The sequence below is a fragment of the Choristoneura fumiferana genome, chromosome 4 (assembly GCF_025370935.1).
Source record: "Choristoneura fumiferana chromosome 4, NRCan_CFum_1, whole genome shotgun sequence".
Taxonomy (NCBI): domain Eukaryota; kingdom Metazoa; phylum Arthropoda; class Insecta; order Lepidoptera; family Tortricidae; genus Choristoneura; species Choristoneura fumiferana.
Window position 1 is genome coordinate 11,398,495 of NC_133475.1, and position 26,152 is coordinate 11,424,646.

At 35.7% G+C, this 26,152-nt stretch overlaps 1 protein-coding gene across 5 annotated transcripts in view; it reads left to right on the plus strand.

The window, feature by feature from the left end:
* LOC141427459 (uncharacterized) overlaps positions 1-25,935 on the plus strand; it is a 38,334-nt gene extending 12,399 nt beyond the window's left edge. Inside the window, exons 4-10 of one of the 5 annotated variants that reach the window (XM_074086949.1) lie at positions 8,139-8,239; positions 16,784-16,854; positions 17,176-17,514; positions 18,482-18,776; positions 21,452-21,570; positions 23,758-23,833; positions 25,044-25,134. In XM_074086949.1, coding sequence (XP_073943050.1) covers positions 8,139-8,239; positions 16,784-16,854; positions 17,176-17,514; positions 18,482-18,776; positions 21,452-21,570; positions 23,758-23,805 — 973 coding nt within the window. In that variant the 3' untranslated portion in view covers positions 23,806-23,833; positions 25,044-25,134. Of the gene's footprint in view, positions 1-855; positions 1,035-8,138; positions 8,240-9,692; positions 9,800-16,783; positions 16,855-17,175; positions 17,515-18,481; positions 18,777-21,451; positions 21,571-23,757; positions 23,834-25,043 lie in introns of those variants that run through there. The other 4 variants (XM_074086950.1, XM_074086948.1, XM_074086951.1 and 1 more) reach the window with 4 other exon arrangements.
* The last annotated feature ends 217 nt before the right edge of the window (positions 25,936-26,152 follow it).

Here is a 26,152-nt window from a genome sequence, read left to right on the forward strand (position 1 = left end):
TCTTGGCTCAGTCAGTTCTTAAACAAAGGACATGCATTATTAGACGGTATAGTACTGAGATTGTTTTATTTTATCGAACACAATACTTATATTTAGAATCATTTTATTGACCCATTGGAATAAAACAATATTAAGATAGTATGAAATTATTTTATAAGGATAGTATGTTTGATATTTAGCGGACTTTAGTGCATAGTATTCTATTTTATTCATAAAGTTTTTGGGTTATATTCCTACAGTTTGTTATTATAAAGATTGCGAAAACTTCCCTCATTTCAAACTTCCTTATGATGATATAAAATAAGTGTAGATTTTTAAAATGATGCACGTTTTTCCGACCCCTGATTGTTATGCATCTTGAATGATAAAGTTGACATTTGACTTTACTACTTTTTAATATCAAGTTTAAAATTAGTGTATTATAAAAAAAAAACGATTCAAAGTTGTGATCTAAATTTTGACATTTGTCGGGATCAAAGGATCAAAACATCATTAGAAATGGAAGTAAGTACCTACATATCAGAAATAAATACTACTCAAAAGTAAACCAGAGCGATGGGCATGCGTGCAAATAATAAGTACGTCTTCATCGACGTGATAATTAATCAAGTCTTTTCTGCCGTGAAAAGACAAGAAAAAAAAATCTGATAAGCAAAATAGGAAGGCGGCGGCGCAGGCGCCGCGCCAGTCCCAATCGCGGCGCGGCGCGGCAAGCGGATCATACTGCGCTAACTGCATTCGCGGAAATTAGAATATAATAACGGAGTAAAAAAAGATTTTTTTAATCTGTATACATAAATTTAAATAAAATTATTATTGAAAATTCTAAATACAAACAGTTTAATCATCCCCGCGTGATAACTGCATCGGAATCATTTTGGTGAATCATCGTTTGGCATAAAGTCAGTACAGTACAGTCATTCGGGTAAATCATTCGGCATTGTATCTATAAATATTTTAGTGGGACGTCTAAAGACTTTAATTAATAGCTGATACTTCGCTGTCAACATGGCTACGATCATCGAAACTAATGGGTAAGTTTTTTTTGTAAACATTAGGTACATTAAGTAAATACATTTTAATTTTACTTCAAAAAGTATGTTTTTTTAAGATATTTTGTGACGGTTATTTTTTGTTGTTATCATATTCTTATGACAGTCTTATGATAAATTATGCTTTATAATATTGCATATTTTAGTGAGCAGAATTAATTTAAAAATAAATCACTTAACGCTGCAATCAAGAAATTAAATTTAATAAATTGCATAATTCTGAGTCGTATAATAATATAACAATCATAATAAATAAAGTAAATATGAAACTGAAGTGAAAATCAAAAGTGTATTTTGCAAACAGGCATTTATTGAACTCATTTACCTGGCTTATTTTCATTATTCTAATAACTAAGTAAAGGCGCGCTTTAAGAAAGATCATCGTTCCCAAAAAGAAATGAATTTTTGATTATTAGAATGATTTAGCGATACATCTTAATTGTTTTTGTTATAAAGTCTTATAAACCGGGGTGCTGAAAAAAGTTGAATATTTATTTTTATATGAAAAATCGTAGTACTTGACTTCGTTTTATTTCTAGTCACAAACTAAAAAAAAATGGTTTTTGTAGAATTTAACAATATGATGAAATCCACTACTGCTTTACTGTGGACTAAAGCATGGTTTAATGTACTGCCTATTTCTACAACTCTGGGTAGGTACAACATACAACGAGTTATTTTTAATTTCTGTTACTTATCTTTAAGAGAATATTCAACGGGTTAAAAGAAGACAATTTATCTGAGAAATTATTGGCCTAACTCCTACTGTTTAAAAGAGAATTAAAATTTGTAATTAATTTCCTATGCACGGTAACACAGTAAAAAAGGTTGTTCATCATTTATGGCGTAATATTAACTTGCTATTGTTTTTTTTAGATTCATACATATTTGGCAAAAAAGGTTTAAAAAGTAGATTCGTTTAATGTCTCTCCTATGTATCATGTCAATAAGTAAACTCTTCAAGTTTGTTAATGTTACAATTTGTTCACTTAAACTGATTTTGAACTCCATAATTATTAATTCAGGATTTTTTTTTCTTTTTTGCCAAATAATTAATTACTAGGTGTATTTTATCAATGAACTAACCCATCTGTGTAAGGCCACGAAAATATAAAAGACAATCAATAATAATATTTAAATAGGTAGGTACTTTTATGTTACTCGTACTTCGTGTTTTTCAACAAATGGACAGCACTTTTTTACCAATTCAACATTATGTTTATCCTGACATTGACGTTCGATCTCCTTTAAGGCAGTAAGGTGAGCGAATACTGGATTTCTTTATATGGCAGTTGATTGCATAAGATACAAATGGTTACCTAGCGAGAATAGCCATGTGTTACTAAGGTTACTAATGTTAAATGGAAAGGTAAAGCTCTACTTAAACATAAGATATAACATACTTAAACATTTCAGAGCTCGATCTACCAAGAGAGTGAAGAAAACAAGTCTTTATTAAGACATAAAACATATATCAGTACAATGTTTCAAGCAACAAAAACCTCAGAAAATATGCGTCTGAGAAAACATTTAATTTTGTTGAAAGTTCAACCCAACCTAAATTAAGCAACCAAGAGCAAGCGACCCTTAAAAAAAACTTACCCTATCGTGCAGTAATATAATACAGTGTATCAAACTCCCCGAAGTTGTAATAAATGCATTTTCTATTAATAGTATTAAAAATAGATTACGCATAGACTTAAAAAATCTGAAAAGAAACACACACAAGTGCAGTGAAATACACGTGTACGTATCAGCTATAAGATCAATAAAATTTAATTAGAAGCACCAATCATTATTTATGTATTACATTTACGGGTACTCTTACTAGGTAGTTAATGCTACTACTAACCTGATAAAACCTGATAAAAAGCAGCAGTGCTTGCCTTGTTATGGGTTACGAGTATACTATACGGTTTATCCTACTAATAATATTATAAATGCGAAAGTCCGTTTGTTTGTTTGATCACGTGTAAACTGCTGCTGCTACTGCTGATTTTGGTGAAAATGGGTATACAGATAGTTAAAGTCCCGAAGAAGGACATAGGATAGACGCAAGTGGCGACTTGTCGTTCATTGTGGCGTTCTAAGGGGGAGGCCTTTGTTCAGCAGTGGACGTCTTCTGGCTGATAATGATGAAGGACATTAGGATAGTTTTTATCCCGGAAAATTGCATAGTTCCCGCGGAATAGTGATAACCGAATTCTATGCGGACGGAGTCGCGGGTAACGGCTAATACGAGTATAATATATTTTATTTATTCTGGTAGATTTCCAATACTGAGCAAGGGGCTCTCCTTTTTCTTTTCACCCGTCTCTATCTTTCTCAAACTCTTGCCAATTTGGATCGAAAAGTTCCAAATCGTCCTGCCACAGATACATTCAGACACACAAAAAAGGAAAACAAAAAACTTTTTGTTTTAAAGTCGCTGTAAGTAAATGCTTAAGTTCAAAACAACTGTCCTTTATTTTTATAATTACGTCACACTCTTAAATCATACTTCAACCGACTTTGCTCGGGACAATAGTGAGATTGTTTTCAATAAACAATGTCGTGATTCTTGGACGATACTAAAATCCACTAAACAATTAAAACAAAATTGAATAGGAATATTTAAATTAGCTCACTCACTGGCAAGGCGCTTGATTATAGTATGATTTATGCTTCGACGCGTGCGTTTACAAATTAATTACGTAGACGTAGATAGTTTGCAAAAAATACCATTTCCTAGCTACATAACTAATTTGTATCCTATTTGTTACTTTACAATCATACAAACAGGAAATCGTATTAATGACAGCAGAAAAATCATCATCATCTTTATCATGTCAGCCGAAAGACGTCCACTGCTGGACATAGGCCTCCCCCAAGGCTCTCCACTCAGACCAGTCTTGTGCTTTCCGCATCCACCGCGATCCCGTCGTCGTCGTCGTCGTTGCTCCATCTTGTTGGAGGCCTACCGACAGCTCGTCTCCCGGTCCGCGGACGCCATTCGAGAACCTTCTGACCCCATCGGCCATCAGTCCTGCGAGCAATGTGCCCCGCCCACTGCCACTTTAGTTTCGCAATTCTTCGGCAGAAAAATAATAGTTTCAAATTGTGTGTGTTACTCGGAAGTTAAGCCAACGATTATATACTTTATTTAACCATACTCCGTTCCCGCTTACGATTAAGTACGATAAAACAAATGAATACCACGCAAAGAACTGCTTTCACCCGAAAAACTACAAAGGAATGGTTGCAACTTTGATCATTTTGCAATCTTCTACCTAAAAGAAACTTAAGTTCTGTAAACCTTGCTTCTATCGTTAAATTTAATAAACGATTCGTTTTGAAGATTAATTAATTAAAAATAAGGTAAGTTCGGTCTCGGTAAGTTTTTCTTTTAATAGATTCATTAAAATAAGAAACTTGGACGCTCCAAAGCAAAGTCTTGCAAAGATTATAAAAGTAAATATTTGTTTAACTTCAAGCATTATGTTTTATGCAGGAGAAAATCTGATCACTTTAAGCAACTGAACACATTGCAATATGCAGCAAAAAGTACTCGTACTTGTCCAAAGATAAACAATTGTGAAACGATCGAGCTCATTCAGAAAAGGGAAAACAATCACCAACTCTTTCACTTTGTTTCGCTTTAACTTTTTGCAGCTTGTTCCCACGACAAAGTTTCCGTGTTCATATAATGGAATATCGAAAACACTCCTGATTTTGTAGGAAAGTTGCAATATCTTGGCGCAAGAGTACATTTTTTAACATCCCCAAAATACAAACTGAGACATGGATGCACAGAAAAACCAAATTAATTAATTAATTTGATTGCTTAGTAGCGAGATCTCTTGTCTGGGTGAGCGGTTAGTTCCGAAAGAATGTGACGTCTCTCGACAAAACATAGATGTCGCTAGTGGTGCTGCTTAAGTAGCGTAGTAGAAATAAGCAACCTGAGATATGTATGCATAGGAAAAAATCGTGTCTAGATTCCTGTCCAGCGGTGGTGTAGGAGTTATAGCACGCAGCACGGATTGTTGAGGACCTGGGTTCGATTCCCAGCGCTGGTCTCTTATTCTGGTTTTTCTGTGCATTCATGTCTCAGTTTGTACCTATTTTCGATATGTTTTTACAGATACCCGTAAAAGTAACAAATTTGGAGTTGAAATAAAAAATACAAAAAGACTCAGAAAAAACCATCATAATTTTTTTAACTCAAATTTCTGTGCAACACGTGGCCAAACCAAAGATTAAGCTTGCCTCGTGACACTTTACTTCGATTTGCGTTTCACGTGTTTTCATAAATCAATGCTTCCTGTTTATTTCAAACATAACACAACTTCTAATGTCCAGTTTTATACGCGAAAGTCGATGTTTTGCCACGACAGTTCACTAACAATTTTGTACTGAGTAATTCTTTTAATTAAAATAACAAAAATTGAAAATATAGGTACTTCTATCGATTTTCTTATAATTTATTACATAAGCCACCAACAAGTGTTTAATATATTCTAATGTACTGCATACTTAATTCACTATTTGGTAAATCAACTTTCTTCATCAAATGTCCAGACCACTTCGAGCACTTTAAAATTGTTGTTTTTAACAGTTGTTTGCAGTTAGGTATTCCAAAAATTCGCTGTAAATTTTTACAGGCTTTTCATTAGCTTCACCTCGTAGGTATATTTTGTTTGTTCAAAATTTTGCACACATAAAAAAGCCAAAGTCAAAATATCTTTATTCAATTTAGGCTATAACGAGCACTTATGAATGTCAAAAAAATCTACCACCGGTTCGGAAAAACCTCTGTTGAGAAGAATCCGGCAAGAAACTCAATGAGGTATATTTTTTTAAACAGATTTACAATATTATTAAATGATATCTATACATCACAAGTATTTAACACAACTTTACTTTTAACATTAGTGTCGATCCACTTCCAGTGGTTGCATTGACTTGTGGTGTGCCTACGATTACATAAATATTATATTTATGTATATAGGTTAGATGATGCAAGGATCGTCAACAAAAAAAGCTTATACCTACTAAAAATGTTTTATTTCTTTACAAAAACTTATTTAAAGAACTAAATTAATTACAATACTGTCACAATTCACGTAAGTTGTGATTCCCCGACGTGTACTGTGTACTTAACTGTAATTGAAGAGTAGAATGTTTGGCGCGTAGTAAAAAAAAATCATGATTTTAACTTTAAACAAAATGATATCTTGTGTATCACTATGATTCTAGTTATAACTGGTAATATCTATACATGAATCGTGTCACCGCCTGTTTGATAAAGTATGGTGGAATAGAAAATATAACTGTCATACACTAAGATGGATTAGAAATATCAGAACGTAAAAGCAATTGTATACTTCTGTGTTTTTTTATTTCACTATATTCTAACGTAACTAACTAGTAACTCTTTCAACTTATTACAACGTTTTGTAGAATGATTGTGACTACACATAGAAAAAATGATGAAATTTTGAAGACATTTGAAAAGAACACTGCGCTAAATAGTAGTCGAGCGATGGTAGCAATAAAAATACTTTTACAATGCACGTGCTCGGAAAGTGCCTCTTGACGTGGGTCAACATATCCATAGAAAATTAGTGATTCCTGCACGCATCCACAAGTGTGCAGTAAAGTTGTATGGATTTAACTTACCGCACTTGTGCGGTAAAGTAACTTTTTAAATTGCCAAATTATGTCCAAACTATTGTTAAAAAAATAAGTCTAAAGAGTCGTTATAGTTAGGCTTTGAACAAATAAGAAAACGTTTGATGCAACCAACTGAATATTTACTGATAAGATAATACAGATTAAACGGGACAGAAAAGAGAACATTAATAATTTTTTTCACGTAAACTCGTATTATAATTCCGTCTAAAGTTATGAAAAAAAAGGAAATAAATTCTTGAGTCCAATTCGGACCGTGCGACGTCAACGCGCGCACTCGAAAGTTAACCAATGAGCTTCCAGTGCGCGCGCACGACGTCGCACGAACCAATCATGGTTACCCGTTCGCGCCTGTCATGAAACCCGCCAAAGTAATGTTCATGAGTTCAGTCCGGTGAATTAATTTTTGATAATTGATAAGTAAATTAAAATGAAAAGTTCAAATGATGAATTTATATTTGACTTTACACCGCCTTACGTCCTCCACGAAGCACATATTGCCAGTGACAAACTCAATGCTGAAATACGTGAACTATAATATACATACCTAAGTTAATAAACATCGTAAATTGATAGAATAATTTACTTCTACACACATGGATATTATAACATCTACCGGTACGTCTTATTCTTATTTATTTGCTTTTATCTATTAGAATTACTGAACCAATTTTGAGTTATTTACAGTTCCAAAGCTAAACAATCTCAGATTTACGGTAACTTTTTGTTAAGGTGGATTAGATACATAATATAAAAAATATACTTGATGATAGTTAACTATTACTCGGATTTATTCACGGGTTGCACTGATATTTAGCATTATAGGAGCGTGCAGGAGATAAGGACTAGCCAATATAAGTGTGGAAAATGTCAAGCAACAAGGGCTAATAATTAATCATAAAAAATCACGATACTAAAACAAAGTCTCCTTTACCTATCATTAGTAGGTGTAGCTGTTCTAATCTTCTGAGTCAATGATTGTTATGAAAGTTGGTTTAATAAAGTGTTTTTTCCTCGCTGAATGCATTGTAAAACGTTGTATGATATACGTGTCGAAAGTAGGAAATTCCCAACTCGTGCCGGCTCAAAACACTCGCTTCGCTCGTGTTTCAAGTTCTCCGCCACTTGTTGGGAATTGCCTACTTTCCGCACTTGTATCATAAATAACTATTAAATCATTATTTGGTATGGAGTTGCCCATCACAATTCTAGCGTAAAATACCTAAATATGACAACAAATTTATATGAGAAAATTTACTCGTAGTCCCTCTTTCATTCATTTTCCACCCTTTCATGTTTAAATGTATTCTTTTCAAATTTAGAATACCTACCAACTTATATTCTTGTTCACACACAAAAAAACATCATCTTTGCGATATTGCGATGCGATTCTAATCTAAACGATTGTTCCAGGATTGACTTTAGCGACCCTACCACCGACAAACCGGGTAACCTGGCCAACTCAGCTGTTCTGCGATTGCTGGAGGAGGAGGAGCACGGGCGCCGACGTCCTGGTAAGTCTAACAGGTTATAGTTGGTATGTACAGTCACTAGCACCAATATCTGACACAACATGAATATCTATTTATGGGGCCGCTAGGACATGTGAGATATATTTGCACACTCCACTGTGACAGATATTAATGCAAGTGACTGTACCATGTTTAGTTTAAGTTTAACTTCCCTGCTTATAACACAAAGTAGCGATAAGTGACTGGGGTGACGGAGAATGTATTTTTAAAAGATATGAGTGTCATTTATTTTGCCTTAATTGTGCTTGATTATGGAATGTAGTTTTTTTGACTGGATGGCAAACGAGCAAGTGGGTCTCTCGATGGTAAGAGATCATCATCGCCTATAGACACCTGCAACACCAGAGGGATTGCAGATGCGTTGCCAACCTAGAGGCCTTGATTTTCACTGCAAGCACTCACGGCAGGATTAGCGAGCAAGATGGTGGTAGCAATCCGGGCGGACCCCGCACAAGGTCCTACCACCTGCAAATAATTGAGTTTCTTCATGTTTCATCGGCTTATATGCAGTCCCCATCGCTATAACTTAGAGCTATCATATTTTTGTATATTCGAGGATCCCATGAAGCCGAGATATGCTCTGGGCATGGACTCGGTTTTCCCTCATGGTAAAGTTAGACCTTAAAGTATGCGGCACTGAATGAATTGAACTAACTCTCATAAAAATTAGAGACAATTTATTTTGTGCAATGGTGCTTTACACTTACACCAAGGTTGACAAAGAACCTGCTTACTAACGCTTACTATATGACCCCGCTTTGCCAGAGCTTATAGCCTCGCGAACACAAGCCCTAAGGATCGTCAAGGTCCGTGCCAACCATCGCTTTGACTCCTGCTGGCCGCCACAACACATGGCATCTGCTCACAGCTGGGACGGACAGCTTAATGTCACTGGCCATACACACTCACACCTTTTGGAGGCTACCAAACGTAGCAAAGGTATATACAGGTGTTTCTCACATTAGAAGCATTGGTCATCGTCTGTTATGGTTAATTTCGATTGAATAACAATTATCATATCTATATTCCACACTAATTAGCAATTGCGATTGATTCGTAAATCATTTATTTACATTTTTGTTACATTTGTCTTCGTTTACATTACTTTACTTGGAGTCAAATTAAAATAACGCATTTCAAATTTTGAAAAAAATCTACACCTCCCATCAACATTGTTCTCAGTATGGTGACTGCGTGCTTAAGTATTTCCTTAAATGTCTAAAGTCCACTGTAATTGTGATCTTAGATCTAAAAGATAAAAAATAAATAACTTATCATTGAACTCAGTACTAATTAATGGAGACGATACGATGCAGTTTAATGTCCGAATTCATTCGGTGTCCGAAACTCTATTGTCAGGCTGACAATGTTGTGACATTTGGCCACGAACTCGTGACGGGGTTTGTTCACTTCATTAGTGGGAAAAATTTGGCAAAGAACGAGTTTACGCAAAATGTGTTTGTACTTGATTTTGTTTCTGGTAGTTCGCGAACGACAACGAGGGAATAACGACTACCGACATGCCTGAGGCAGTGATTATCGGTAAAGTGTATTCTTTGTGGTGTGCATAAAAAATTTATTTTGAAAAAAAGCGTAACGTTTAATCAGATTAAAAACGCGTTTATAAGTACTGTAGATAATTTGATATTATTATTGTGAATTTTAAAGCCACGATCACCTAGGTATGACAAATTCAATATTTGTGATACATGTGATGTAAATAGCTACAAGTTATCCCTCTCAATGAGGGCTATCGCTTGTGAATTCGCCACTAGAGGCGCTAGTGTAGCGTGAGGTCTCCGAAATGTCAAATCTCATAGTTTTTGGGTGAGCTACGCGGGTTTATTTAAATTAGAATATTTTTTTGAATATTTTGCAATATCTGAAATTAATTATGGCAAATATGCGTTCCGGGGCAATGAATGTCTGTGTTTTGAGACAGTTTTGTCTTTTGGAAACCTTTGTCTTCCCTTTTTTCCGAACAAAACGGGGACTATGTAACACTGTGGCATGCTCGATATTTTTATGGTACGGTTTTAAGGTGTATTAAATATGATTTTAATCTAAACTTTGTTTTCACGACCGTAATAATAGACTTTGAAAGCCATACTTAAAAACCTCACGCAACAGTGCGCCATCTAGTGAGACAAAAAACGATAGCCCTCATTGAAGCTTTACTCAGTTTCAAAATTCGGTATATAATTAATTGAACATGTTAGTTTCTCCTCGTTTTATGTGGATAAAATATAATCTAGCGCAACGATTCTCCCGTCCGGTAAAATACAACGCTCTGCGTTTGTTTTAAATAGCTTTATAATCGCGTTTACACACTAGAGCCAAGATTTAAGACCTAACAACCAGGTGAGGCGAACACTCATCGAATCGTAAAAAAGTGTTATTTAGAAATAATAAAAATGTTCTCATTGACGTAACAACCTATTTCCGATGTAGTCTATTCTTGCGGCCCGTTACACACTTCATGAATCAATGTCTAATTTTACCTACCGCTAAAAAATACATCGCGTGACAAATTGGTATTTACCGGTGTACACTGAGACTAATGTTTTCTTGATGTTGTGTGTTATCAACACATGTGAGGTCAACACATAGAAATGAGCCCACGCAAATAAAATATTTATACGAGTATGTTTAAATTTCCGCGTAGCATTTGATTAAATATCTCACTTTTATAAATACGAGTATTATAAAACCAGTCAAGTGCGTCTCGGGGCCACGTACAGTGTAGATTTTCTTGCTAATATATATTTATGTACGACAAATATTCAATATTAAGTTTTTAGCGGTTATTTATAATTAATTTGTAAATGTAAAGCCTACCAAGCTATTAAAGTTTACCTTTTTAATTTGTTATATACTGCTATGATTTTATTCACATTTTTCTCGCCTCCAGTTTGTCTTGTAGGGGGGGACACTCAACTGTAGCAAAAATTAAGTCTTTAATTAAAGCTAATATTTTGCAAATACATCCCTCAAACGAAACATGATTTCAGCAACTTACTAAAATGAAAAAATCATCGCCACTTAACGTGTATGGATGTGTTTTTCCAAAGTGTAATTTTCTGACACTAGGAGGCTCTAATCTAAGCTAAGCCGCAGACATACGGACGAACGGATGTAATTTCCGAAGCTAATGAACTCCTTATAGGACTTCTTCTTCTTAAGACTACTGACCTGTAAATAAATTATTTTAAAAAATTAAAAAAAAATCATCTAATGTTTAGTTTTTAAGTTGTCTTTTTTACTAACACGATATGGATTATTTGAGTCTGAATCAAAGAATCCATATCGTGTTAGTAAAAAAGACAACTTAAAAACTAGATATTAGATAAAATAGGATAAAAGAAACAAGATAATAGGAAGAAAACGGCAAGCACCTGTTATTGTTAGTCGGCACCGTAACGTGCAGGGCAGAAATATATATTATTTTGCCCCACCCGTCACTATACCAACCTAGTGCTTTAGTATAGGGCAGTCCATACGTCCAGCAAACATCTCCAAGATACCGTTTCTACTGCCTCTCACTCGTCTCAGCAGCGAGGCAATCCTCTTGCGTCTGATGGCATGGAAGCCATCTACGTGCGCCTCGTCAAACATGCCTGACGCACTGCAGTGCCGAGGCAGCTTCAACAGCATCCTGAAGATATTATTATATTGGACACGTAACGCATTGAACGCAAAGACTGCACGAATAGAATGACGTACAATAGGCTTTAAAGAGCGTGAGCTTGACTTCTTTTGTACATCGTGCGAATCTACTAATGAGCATTTTACCCCTCATCGCTAAGGCCCTTCTCTCCCTCTCAATATCCAGGTCATCATCAAGCTCCTCTGTGACTATATGACCAAGATATTTAAAGTTTTAATGTCATCTTAAACAAATATGCAGTCCAGAGATTAATGTACAATTAAGACATTACCATTACACATATAAAAATCACAGATTATTTTATGTATTATCTCATCTTCAGCTAATAGTCACGAAGCTTGAAAGTGAGTGTCTCGCACCAACTCGAGATATAATTATCTAGAACAAGTTTATAACTAATTATCCAACGGTGGCCACTTAGTTATGCTGCCGACGCCGTTATGGTATGCAACACACGCATCACCAGACAAAGTAATTGCTATCTCGATTATAATCCGCTAGTAATTGTTAAGGTATAGGGAATCGCATTAATAAATAAATAATAATTTCGTCTCCTAACTTTGTACTTTGGTGTACGTATAATTATAATTATTTCAAACGCTTCTCTTGAGTTTATTTTGCAGCTTCAACTAAAGTAATTAATAGGTCTAAATAGGTAGGTACATTGTATAAACAATAGATTAGTAGATAACTACTACTCTTTAAATGCTCGCTTGTGTGAGTCAAAGCATAAACCCTTATGTATTGCCACATTTTGTATTGTCTAATACTTATTATTAAAAGATTTCCTGTTTGTAGCCGTTCCTCCCGAAAAAAGTGTAACTGAAAAAATAAGAATATAAATATAAACCTTACTGTCGTTAGTTAGCAAAAAACTAAAGTACCTATATGTTAAAATATTTGAATACAAGCTTTTTTTACTGTATTGTTATCCAAACTATAAGTAAATTCGATCTCTAGAAGTAGGTAAGTAAATAATTCACCTAAAATGATTTGCAGAGATCTTACAATGTGTGTAATATTAATTTATTGTAATGTAGTTTCATATAATATATACATATATATTCAACTTACATACTTAAATGAATATTGAAAGTAAAATAAATGCTTGTAATTAAAATCTAACAGAGTATGACCGAACACTTATTAATATGTCTCACTTTGTAGAGTCCTCGTCAGGTTAATACACTTGCACGGATATATCATATGACAAACTGTATTACTCACATCTTAGGCAATGGTCCAACTATGAGTCCGACCAAAACTGAAGGCATTGTTCTACGCAATACACACCTGTTGTTCAAACAATGAAATAATTACTTCTATAAATGTTCTGTATTTATAACCCTTTGTCTCTACATTTTCCCAAATTACTTATTTGAAGATACACTTACTCGTAGTTATTTTAGAAACTTTTAAACTCTACTAAACTTCCTTGCAAACCAATCTTCTTTTTAATAAGGCCTAGTATATCTGGCTAGGTACCCTTGAGCTATACTAACTGGTACTAAATTCGATTTATATTGGACTCGTGCGTCGGCCTCGCACGGTGATACTAATGACGAAATGGAGACGATACAGATATATAGTTTATATGAGTATCCCATCTTAGGCCTCTAGGTTGGCAACGCGTCTGCAATACCCCGTGTTGCAGATGTTTATGGGCGGTGGTGATCTCTTACCATCAGGAGACCCATTTGCTCGTTCATCCAGTCAAATAAAAAATATATATATATATATATATATTTACTTATATTTATTTAGGGCCAGTTACACCATTCATTAATATTTTTTATGTGACAGATATACGTGGTGCCGTCTCTCTTTGTTTTGTCGGAATAAACAAAGACGGTATCACGTTTATCTGACACATATAATTTATCAATGAGTGTTGAAACTGGCTCTAAATCTACCCTGCAAGGATCATCTGCCTAAATCACTTACTATGCAGTTTTTGTGTGGAACATTTTATATCCGATTTTATTACTGTTGCTTTAAATTTTTCAATCTTTTTTTTTTCATACAAAGCTTCTTGTGAATGAATTATTTATTAGTTATTTAGTGATGCGCGAACAAACATTACCTTAATTCATTTTTATTTTTACAGAATATAAATAGAGTTATAATGCAAATATCGAGTCCTGATAAACTTATTTCTGAAATATTCCTTAGCATTTCACCTCACTCTTTTTTTTTCATCATTATTATTAGTTCTGTAAGCTACGATTATTTTTAAATAGTACTCTGACGGACCATGAATCACGAGAGCTCACCGACGGGAGCTCAGATTTATAATTCAATAATCAATAATCAATCAGAGGTGGCGCTAAGCGTAGGTACTCGTATAGAAAATATGTATAGAACGAAACAACATCACGCCTCGAAAGTTTATCGTTTTTTTTTATTCATACAAAAATCCGTCATCGAATGTACGATATGCCATCATAGGACCTCGTAAAATTCCTTTTGATCTTGCCCACGTCAAATTTCGGTCCTGTGCCACCACTGCAATCAATCGATCCTAAAAAACTGTAAGTATAATTTCGGACTGCATGACTATTGCAGCATGCACGAAAGTCGTGGGAGGTGTGTCCAATTTTCGTCGAGCCCGTCATCGAGCGAGGGAGACGACGAGCCGTGTCCTAAAAATGCGTCCTCTCAAAATATAATATGCGGTAGATAGTCGTATTCGCGCACCTGGCCCCCGAGCCAACTAGTCAGACGCAATCCTGACCCGCCAGCGGTCGGCGCGTACCTGAATAGTTTCACAATCCAGAACAATCTGTGAGTTTGCTTCCTGCTTTTAGAATATGGTTTTAATTATACCTATACTTGTGCTTAGATACTTGTATGATGCTACTGATAGTTCTATTTAATAACAGTTTGTGTTTTTTTTTAAGTATTGACAAAGCAAACTGGTTGATTAAAAGTTTCCGAATGATTGTGTTTCAAAAATGTTGACTAAAATACGTATCTAGTTATTCACTTAATAAAATTTATCGATTCAAAATTAACAATTGTTTATAAGTTGCAAAACTTTATTACCTACTCAAAGCATACAGTATTAAGTAGGTGAAGGTGATTAGAAACTTGATACAAAGCCAAAGTTGCACCTCACAGACTAAGTTATGGAAGGAAACTATACAAGCTAACAAGACGTGCTTAACTAAATTATGGACACAATATTTTAAAGCTAAAGATTGCGCTTAGTACTTAATACCTGTTGTAATAAATTAAAGAAATTAAATACTGCTATCCTAGAACACAACTGGCGTCGCCTGTCACGCTACAAACATCAAGCATTTTTCTTCCCATTGCTTCTTCGAATAAACTTAAAAGTGTATTTAAAAAACCAACTATTTTTACAAATAGCTGAACTAATGTTGTTCGGTTTGACGAGTATGATTAACGTTTTAATTATTTGCTCATATTACAGGCCACACTCGGTATATGTTAATACATGACATCAAACATTCAAATTATACGAAATCTAAATAAGATTTACCTACTATCACAAATTAAAATTTATTGTCAAGCAGATTTTGATTTTATTTCAGTTGTGTACCTACATACATTGAGAAAAAAATACGAACACAAAAGTAAAAGTAATAAATCACTGTATGCAAGTATTTGTAATGACTATCAAAAAGGGATTAACTTCTTGAACTACATTGCGGGCTTAGGTACAGATGTCCAACTAACTAACTCCGATTAATTTTAACTGTTAAAACGCAGTGAACTACTAATGACTACGCTTAAAATTTTAGCTTAATTATAAACTGATCCCATTTGCAAGGATTTAAGTGTTCTGCAGACAAATAATGTATCAGTTAAGATATATTTTGAATTTTTATTACTAACTATTTATTATTTTGTACACATTTTAAACCTTGAACATAGAGAACGTCTGTAACTAGTAGAAAGGTGCAAAAAATCATATTAAAATTAAAAATACCTAAGAGTTGGGTGTACATTTTAGAAAATTATTACTCCACAATTCTATTTGAGCGGTAATTTAGTTGCAAAATTTTAGTGAATATGATTCATAATAATTATGTTAAATCAGCCCACGCAAAATTGTAGTTTCAAAGCGGCAGAAAATGGACCCAAATAGAAATGCAATTTTTGTCTCGAAAATAACTCAGGTACAGCAAAAAAACACCTCTAAGATGAGCTATAGGTAATGAAATGACAGTTTTCTATGAATTCATCAACGTTCGAGTTTTTGTGATAATACGGAAGTAGGTAACGCTTTACTTCCGAAAGTAATGTATCATCAAAACTGAACACTTTAATATCAATTGTGTTATTAGTGTGCATTACACACGCGACTCTACTTCTGAGAAATTCGTTATTCGTTATTTTTCTGATTTGGCTACAGTCCAAGCGGTTGGTGGCCGAACTAATTTAAAGCGAAATGTCTCATAATAAGTTCAAAGTGTTGAATATCGTAATGTATATTCAGATACTATCGCATACGTACGGCTGAGATTGTTTCTACCGATATCATTCAAACGCAAGAATTTTTATTGCGTAGATAAGTAAGCTCAAAAGATAAAGGAAATTAGCGTGAATTTACGACACGATATTGCAAAAATAAAAAAAAAAGTTGTACCTACCTATGATCCGTCGTACCTACTCTGACAGATTTAACAATACATTTTTAAATACTACGTAAATTCTTTGTTATAAAAAAGCATTAGTTTGGCAATGATAACAGGAAGCTATTCAATTTTTTTTTATTTTCAACACCCACCAGCATTTTTATTGCAATAATAAAAATATCATGACAAAAATATACGCACTGGAGCTTATAGCTCGTTATACTCGTAATTATAATCTAGATAAAATTGTTTCAGGTCAGAAGAAAGTAGTGTGGCCGCCAGTGCCCGAAACCAACGGATACCATCAACCACAACATCAACAACAGGTACCAAATTAATATAAGATTATAATTTAACTCAATACTTAACAAACAGGCTTACGGGAACCGGAATGAAGGCATATTGTACAAAGCACTTTCGAATTTCGTCGGCACAAATGCACTTGCGGCGTGGATCGCTCACCCAATGATACCAAAATTGCATGCACTACATATACTTAATTATTATATTTATTGTATATAAATATTTCATCATTTTAACTGAACTAGTTTATGATTTTATAACAGATTTTTTTTATATTAAAGTAAGCACAGTAACCCGTTCTACAATTAAATTAGGATCTCAATTAACATTACAAAACTCAACAGCAGAGCCCTGCGTTCGCGCCGCACTCTCCGTCGGCAAAGCAGCAGCGGCCCCAGTACCATAGTCCCCAGGCTCAACCCCAGTACCATAGTCCCCAACCGCAGCCTCAGTACCATAGTCCTCAGTACCAGGAACAGCAGCATCAGCAAAACCAACCGGCGTACTGTGATGGGAAGCGCCAGGAGGCCACTGGGCTGAGTAAACTGATACCGTTCGGGCCGGGCGTCACAGCCTCTCCCACACCGGCCTACCGCCAAGGCCCACCATCCCCAATCGCGGCTGAGCCCTACAAACAGCCTAGCTCCCGCTGGGCCCCTGTACCTGCCCCTCTCTCTCCTCAGGTAGAAAGTCGATGTACTTGTAGTTAGTTTTCATCACTAATCGTGTTTGAAAGCTTACTAAATCCTGTTCGGCTGACATTTATTTAACATACTCGTACGCTCTGTGCATATTAATTAGATCACATATACTCGTATAAGGCACTAACGTCAAGGGCACGGTAAGTTATAGCACTTGTTTTTGGGTATCGCCACGTATCGCTTTCAGTATCTATTTGATTATCTACTCTGTATAAATATTATGAAATTGTTGCGAGTTTGTGTCACGATGTGTATTCATGATCACTAAATTAAGAATTCTTCGTTTTCTGTATTTTCAGTAAGGTATTTGTTTTTTGTTACGCGACCTAACTAAACCTTTATCAAACTGTAAATAAAAACCCTTACAGGTTCATTTATGTGATAATAACAACAGTGTTTAAAACGTTCCTAATTATCTTTGAATTAAAACTACCATGAGATGCAGATATAATTATTAAAATCGGATGAATAACGTATTAATTAACAGTGCGTGTTTCGGATCAATTCGTGGCTCCTTTTCCGCTCGGATGGAAAATCAACCCCGGCCACCATCCAACAACGTTTGGCTTACTGATCGAGCTCACCTTGAGAAGTAGCCACAGACGACTCGAAACATGTCGGTCATACCACGACTATTAAAGCGTTTTAATAACTTATTGTGGTTCTCAAAGTCAACTTATGAACGTTAACCAGCTCCTCTGTATGAATTAGGTATACACATAGTAGGTATGCCAAATTCATACCAAGAAAAATCATGACTCTACCGTGAGACACTCATTTTCATCTGGATCCCCCAGATGAAGGGTTACGGATTAGCCCGAAACATGTCGAGCTACACTCGATTACAGACGTGAGTTATCCGTTATGTTGTCATTTAAAAAAGAAAAACCAGTTGCGAATGAGCCTGTAGTGGCAGTGACAGTTGTAATAAGAAAACTTGATTTTACAGCCGGCGTACAATCAGCAGCCACAGTACTTGCCCCAACAACAGCAGTACTCACCGCAACAACAACAGTATTCGCCGCAGCAACAACAATACTCTCCGCAGCAGCAACAGTATTCACAACCTGATTACGCGCCGCCGCAGTACACGCCGCCTGAGTATCCCCCGCAGTACGACTACCAGCCGCCGCAGAGACAGTTCGAGCCGCCGCCAGCGACCATCACTCTTCGCCAGCAGCCCCCGGTTCACCAGAAACCGCCCCCAGTGTTCTCGAGTCAACCCGCCACTGCGTCTTACCAAGGTTTGATCATTCATTATTATTGATATTAAAATTATTTGATGGATCACACAAACATCTATTTCCAAAACATGGTGTCTGTGAAATCCGTAAATGTACCTACCCAGAAGAACAGTACAAAACAGGAGCAGTATACCGTCTCGGCAGCGTCCTTGATATAATTACCTACACCTAAATTTAAAGTAGGGAAAGGATTAGGAGCTTTAGGAAATTATGGAAGGAATGGACTAAGTAGTGTTTACCAAAAATGCATTATACGTTATTTTAATAAAGCACAAAACGTAAGTACTATGTTTTAAACGGTTTTATTTGGCTTCATTACTGCGAATATTTGTTACCTACAAATTAGCTGTGGAGAAGTATTTGCGCCTCTTCTGGGATGTGCGAAAAGCTTTAGGGTGACGGCACCAATCATGGACATGTAAGTAGTAGTATCCAGTAATGGTCAGCAAGGATTCAATGCCTTATAGCTCACCATTCATGAACGTTACCAGTTATAATCATCAGTTATCTGCACATAAGCGTTATTAGTTTTAGAAAAAGTAGCGTCCGTTTCTTAATATTGGGTTAGCGGTAAAAATATTCCATTATTGGTTCCTGTCCATGACTGGTGCCCTCACCCTATTGTTAAATTTAAGAGTATAAAAAAATTCGCATTCTGATAAATAACTTCACTAGATACGTTGTTATTATATTATGTTTTCTCTTTTAATTTTATTTCAACAAACATAATATAGTATAAAAAGAAACGATAACAATTATATAGATTAAAAAATATCTAAACCCTGTATCTCTCCTACCCGGGGCATCGTGCCTAGTATGCTTGCGACATTCCCTCGCTGCACGGCTAAGCTCAGCCTCTGGGCGAAAAAAGACCCGGCCCTGGGGTCGCCAGAGACGCCAACTAATTTATCCGACACCTCACGAACAAATTTTTTGGTGTCGGATGACCACCATTATATTAGATGAATTAAAACATCCGTACACCGAACAATACTGTTTATATCGTTTTGACATATTAAGGTACGTAATAAATGCGCGTGTCCGTACGTAACCGCGGAGCACTCGCGACTGATGGTTGCCGAGGTATACTGAGAATTCGTGGCACGTAGGTAGGTATAACTCGCGTTCCGGCCGTTTGTATGAAGACGTTATACTGCTCCTTTTTTGTACTGTGCCAGTACCATGTTCACAAAATAAATATATCAAAAGTAGTTACACGTAAGTAAGTATATGGGTAATATAATGTCATAAGTAGTTTCAATACTCAATGCTTTATTGCTCTTCCACAATGTGTGGTTACAGATTGTCAACAGAGTTGGTTACAGAGGTTTAAGGACTGCTTTTAACCCCCGACGCAAAAAGAGGGGTGTTATAAGTTTGACCGCTATGACGTGTGTCTGTGTATCTGTCTTTGGCATCGTAGCTCTTAAACGGGTGAACCGATTTGAATGCGGTTTTTTTATTTGAAAACAGTTTTTTAGCTACCTGATACAATAACCTGGCTAGTAGCTTCAGTTCATGAGTAGAAAATTGAATCCGTCTAAATTCTGTAAAATGTTACGATTATGTATAGTGTTATAAATTTAAGTTTTAAATATGGAAACAAAACATTGATTATTTTTAATTGCAATTAAGAAATCGGATCTATAGTGTGATAACTTTTTTCCAGCAGTATATGAATGAGTTTTATACTTTCCAACGCTGTCTCTGCACGACCTATACGAGAACGCGTAAAATACTTTGAATGCGTCGTTGTCACTATCTTACTCTACTATATTGTTTTTAAAATTGCTTCTTTGCACTTTATCCCTCGGTTTATATCATGTGGTCGCTTTAGGGAAGTGACTGCACGTAAAAAAATCCATTAACTCCAGAGAAAAGTTGGTTTACGACTACACTAACAGTGCCGCAGCTAGCACAGCATCACAAAGTTTATGTTTAGCGATTGTGGAACTTTTTCACATAAAGTGCCATATTGACGAACTATTGAGAACTAACGAAGCTCGGTGACGTAAACTTGATGACTGTAAAATATGAAGATGCGTTTAATTTCATTGTTTTAGATGTTAAAAGTAAAGAGCTCACGCTAAATATCTACAAATATATATATTTATAAATATAACTTCATAAATGTAACTTGTCTCCAATTGAATCGACGGTCTGAATATTCCTGAAAGTCTATTTACAGAGAGAAATGTGGACAGCTCATATAGGAAACCATCCTCTATTGAATAGAAGTATAAAGTTCCACTGAAATGTAACAGTTCTAAACAGCCTTTTGTTAAAAACTATATCAATGGAACAGCAAACTATCAGTATGGTATCCGCGACCATATCGCTCAAAAACCGTACCGTCAATACAAATTTAGATAGCTAAAAGGTTTAAAGGTTTACGGTACACATTTATAGAAGGTTCTTTGCTTATATATAGTTTGGGGTATGTTACTTTGTACTTAAGATATAAACAAATTCCGTGCACGGAATTTCGCACCTATTTGTGCCTTTTTGTTTTGCAAAATTGTCGGTCGCAAAAAGGTTTTTTTTTGTAATCTAGACAAGAGAGCTTGCCCACTAAATGGTTAGGAAGAATTCTAAGCTCTAAGGACGCCCTCAGTTAACAAAGATGCTTTGTGGGAAAGAGACTGATACTTATTATGATTGATTGATCGAAACAGGCGGCGTCAACATGCGTGGTGATCAGAAGTGGCCGCCACAGACCGTGCGCGAAGCTGTAGCCGCCGAAAATGAGGCCCGAATGCAGCTTGCCAAAGGCCCTGCCTGCAGACCTCGCAAGGTAACGCAATACCCAAGATTATACACACTACCAAGTAACACACAGCATCCGTTGCCACAGCTGTTATAACAATGGTGGCAGAACATGAGCAGCAGCGTAACGTTTGTTCCCCGTCTCTACGCAGTCTCCAGAGCTGTACGAGGTAGCTAAGGATAAATTCCGCCAATAAGATAACTAGTTTTTTGTAACCTTCAGTGCAGCACTCCTATTGACGATTATTTTCCTCGTACTTAGCCTACCTAACTAGTAAAGCTTTGATGGAAGCGTAGCGTCGCGTCAAGGTCCATCCATAGCTTACGAGTAGTAGGTACGTGCGGTCAAGCAGCGCGGCGAGCGTTTTACCCGACTACTTGAAGGAGGACTTTTGTATTGCATGGTTGTCAAAACAAACAACACATAAAACAGATATAATTCCCTGCGCCACACCAGCAATCGCGCAAAATATTGGCCGTGATGTAAAAATGAAAAAGCAAACGCACTAAGATTCACACAGAAAATAAGTTCTTTGGCAACACGAAGCGTTTGCTTGTATACTTCGCTTTTTGCCTAACATCACCACTTATTTCGTGTTCATGTCAGTCAAATAAACGTAATGGATAAGAGTTGCTGCGATTTGTGCTACCAAGCAGACTACCTACGACGTACACTGGTTTTATCACGGATATTAAGCTTTTATCTCTTTCTAAGTTATGAGACGTGGGGCAGATGTTATCGGTTAGGTGTTCGAGAGGTAACTAAGAAAATAGCACTTTGTAATTGTAGCGTTTAGTTTAATGCTAAACCACGCTACAAATATAGTGAAAAATGTGTACGTACTTATTGATATTGCTTTCTCAACTAGCTCAGTGAAGTTTACAAAAGTTAATTGAGACAGCAAGATAAATTAGAACTTTTCCGACAAAATTCGATGGCAAAACATGATTCAATAGATCTGTGCTTAACTTAGGCAAGATCGATGTCTATTACCTTATTTATGTAGAAAGGTAGGTATACGTTATGATGGAATTAAAACTATACGTTGATTATAAAGTTTTTCCTTTCCTGATCTAATAGCTAATAACAGTAAACAGACGAATATTAATTGAGTGGATCGTTAGAAGACATCGTCAGCACGATAATTTTGCAAATGTCACCGATAAGACTAGTACATTACGTGTAGGTATAAGTACAAGGTAAACATAGCTAATTGGATGTGGTTAATGTATCGAACGAACGGTTAGATTGTTTCGGAACTTTAGTACGAAGATATAAACCATTAAATTAGCAATGTAAAAGTCGTGATTAGTGATGTTCTATAAGCCAAGTTTGATTATTTTTTACTGGTATAGGTACAGACGATTAAATTAGAAAGTGAGTAGGTACTTATCTGTAAATTAGGATGAAAAAATATAATAATGAAGTAGGTACGTATATGATGCAAAATTTCCTCCGGGCTCTATTTTAGGTGTTGTAGGTATTTTGTGTACATTGCACAGCCAGATGCAATATGTTTCGATACACTTTATACCTGTTACGCTAAAAAGAGCAGGTACTAGTCGATTTCTTTGCAATAAAGTGTGTTTTTCGCAAATAATAACAGAATGCATGTTGTGTAAATGAGCGCACTGTTTTACACAAAATAGGTAGGTACCTCAGATGCCTCAAACTGACACTCATTATCCTTATAACAACACAAGGTACTACTCGAATTTTCAGTTAAAATAATTGAAGATTAAAACCTTCATACCTACCTGTAATATCATGAATATTTTAAACATGTGTCCTATGAATACATTCTATTGATAAATTATTTAGTACTTAGTTTTCTGCAAGAAACACAAGCAAAGGGTCTCTAAACGATATATCTGTAGTATGAATTCAATCAAGCTATAAAATGCCAGGCTTTTTTCTATTAAAAACTAATTTTAGCACGCATTAATGAAAGTCTCAAGCTCAGTTTAGACCTGGAAGAAAAATCGTGTTAAGCAGCATTAAGTAAATACATTGCTGTGATTGATTGACCTCTTCAAAATCGTTTTCTTTACGACCTCGCAATGTAAGTACAAGTTGCACCATTTTTATTGCAAGTCTAAACTGGGATATACGTATAGAGGACCTTAACTAACTAAAGGGAGACAAAATTTTCGAGAAACATAATACTAATAAAGGCTTTGTATATTGTGAACGCAACGTATGTTTTCGTTTTAGCTGCGGCAATACTCGCTTGCCGAGCTAATCGCCATGAACGAGGTGTAGGCGGTATACAAGCTTTATACCTTCATTTGTAAGTGTCGACGCTTGGACGGTGTGCCTTTCTTCTGGATAATACTTTGGCGGTGCAAATCTTAAATCACACGAGGGATAACATATTAACGATTCTTAGGGAGTCATATTACGAGTATAAATACTTGAGGCTTGTGCCCGTTTTAATTCCTAGCAAGTTCAAAAGTACCCATTGAGAGAGCTACATAACTTATTCCAAATACGTTTTTTTTTACATCCAGCATGTAAGGACTAAGGAGGTACAAAGGAATTCCTAAATAAAGCGTTGCATTAATGTTTACATACACAATTTTAACTGAGGATTTTGTTAAACACCTTCAGAATAAAAACTCTTAATATTTACTAAACTATACCCACTAGATAAGTGTAAAGGATCTACCTATGCCATCGTTTTGCCAACGGCCAGATTGATAATGATTCTCATCTCTTTAAATCATCATTAATGTATTATCCCTCCAACATTTGAGACGAACGCCGTCAAGTTTTCTATTAACAGATTCTGGCACTTATGACTTGCAGTTAGTTAGAAGTACGCGAGCACGCGTTAGAGTCGGCAATTTCTATCATTCGACATCACGTAATAGACATAATCAAACATACGATATTCATTTCTCTACTTTCGGCAACGCTTTGCGTCGTGTCTTCAGGTTAGGCACTTGCATGAATGTTGATACTATGTACCCTGGAGAGAATCTTATGGAGTGACTTAAATTAATGTACTAGTTATTATTAAACATTACATCGGCATGATAATCAGTGTTTGTAAGTCACAAGACAATTATGAATTGCTTTACGATGATTCCCTTCAGGTTGCGAAAAAACTAGTTCCTATTATTTGAACATGAAACTACGGTGAGACTCACTCATTTTAAATGATAGCATAACGGATAAGTAACTCACGTCTGAAATCGAGTTTAGCTCGTTAGTGTTTCGGGCTAATCCGTAACCCTTCTTCTGGGAGCAACTGCAACAAGCGCACTGCGCGCCACCGCCCTGCTGGCACATGCGACATGCTGGAAAATTTCGAGCTAAACTCGATTTCAGACGTGAGTTATCCTATCCGTTATGTTATCATTTTCCTATTACTTGCCCACATAAGTAGGTACCTAACTCAACAATATAAACCACGTGCCTGGACAAAAGGTCGTGGTGCCGAGTTGGTTCATCACTTTTGGCACAGAACTTAAAACGTATTACTGATTTAATTACAGGTCAAAAAGGATTACTCTAACTTCTTCGCGGCGCACGCGCTCAACCAATCCTACCCTGGCTACCGCGCGCCTCCCGGCACGCAACACTACGAAGACCATTCGGGCCGATCCTCTTATTAACAGAACCATTAGTCTTACTAACTTAAAAAGCACATGCACCGTAACAACCATGCGAAAATTCAAATTGGTTAGGTGACGGATACACGTGTATCCGCTTGAAAAAACTATCGTTAAGATTCACCATATAGACTACGTCACTAGAATTCGATATAATGCATACGAGGACTGCCTGCACAGATGGTATCCAAAGATTGAGTTGGAGAACATATGAATAGACAGCTAAGTAAACATCTCATTTCAACGAAACATCAGTTCCAAAGAGCCAGAAGAAGTAGAGTAAGTACTTGTATAGACTTTAGGTATAAAGTCTTGAAGCATGTACGCAATAAGATTTTATAATCTTAATTTAATTGTAATCATGTATCATTAATTAGAGAATAAGTTTAATTTAACCACATTGATCTGCATACATTATTAATTTTGCGACGATATTTTTTTCCGATTTAACATGCGGCTTATTTGATATACGCGAACTTATAAAACATATCGATTAATGCTTATTAATAATACGAAGTTTAAAGAGCTACTTATAATTTTACCAAGCAGTGCCTACTTTAAAGAAAATGTAAAAGAATTTGAACTGTGCTTCGCTAAATAACACGGGCTATTGATTATTCCTAATGTTTTGCTGGCTCTGCTAAAAGTTTACGTACTACCTAGTCATTGAATGAGATTTTAAAATATTTTGTATATAATTTGTTGAAATTACCTTACTGATTTATTTATTTGGTATTTCATGATGTATATTTTTAAGAAATAAATTATTTGAAAACTCGAGACTTTTACTTCTGCAAAACATTATTCCAAGCAACAAAACTTGGTTACATAATGACTATATGTAATAAGCTACTTCGACAATGTTCGTGACTTGTATAATAAGCAGTACATCCTCAAACAAAAGGTTATCGATCATCTATCTAAATCTACCTATCATACCATCACATGCAATACGTATCACAGTGACATTGTGAACTTTTATATTGTGGAGA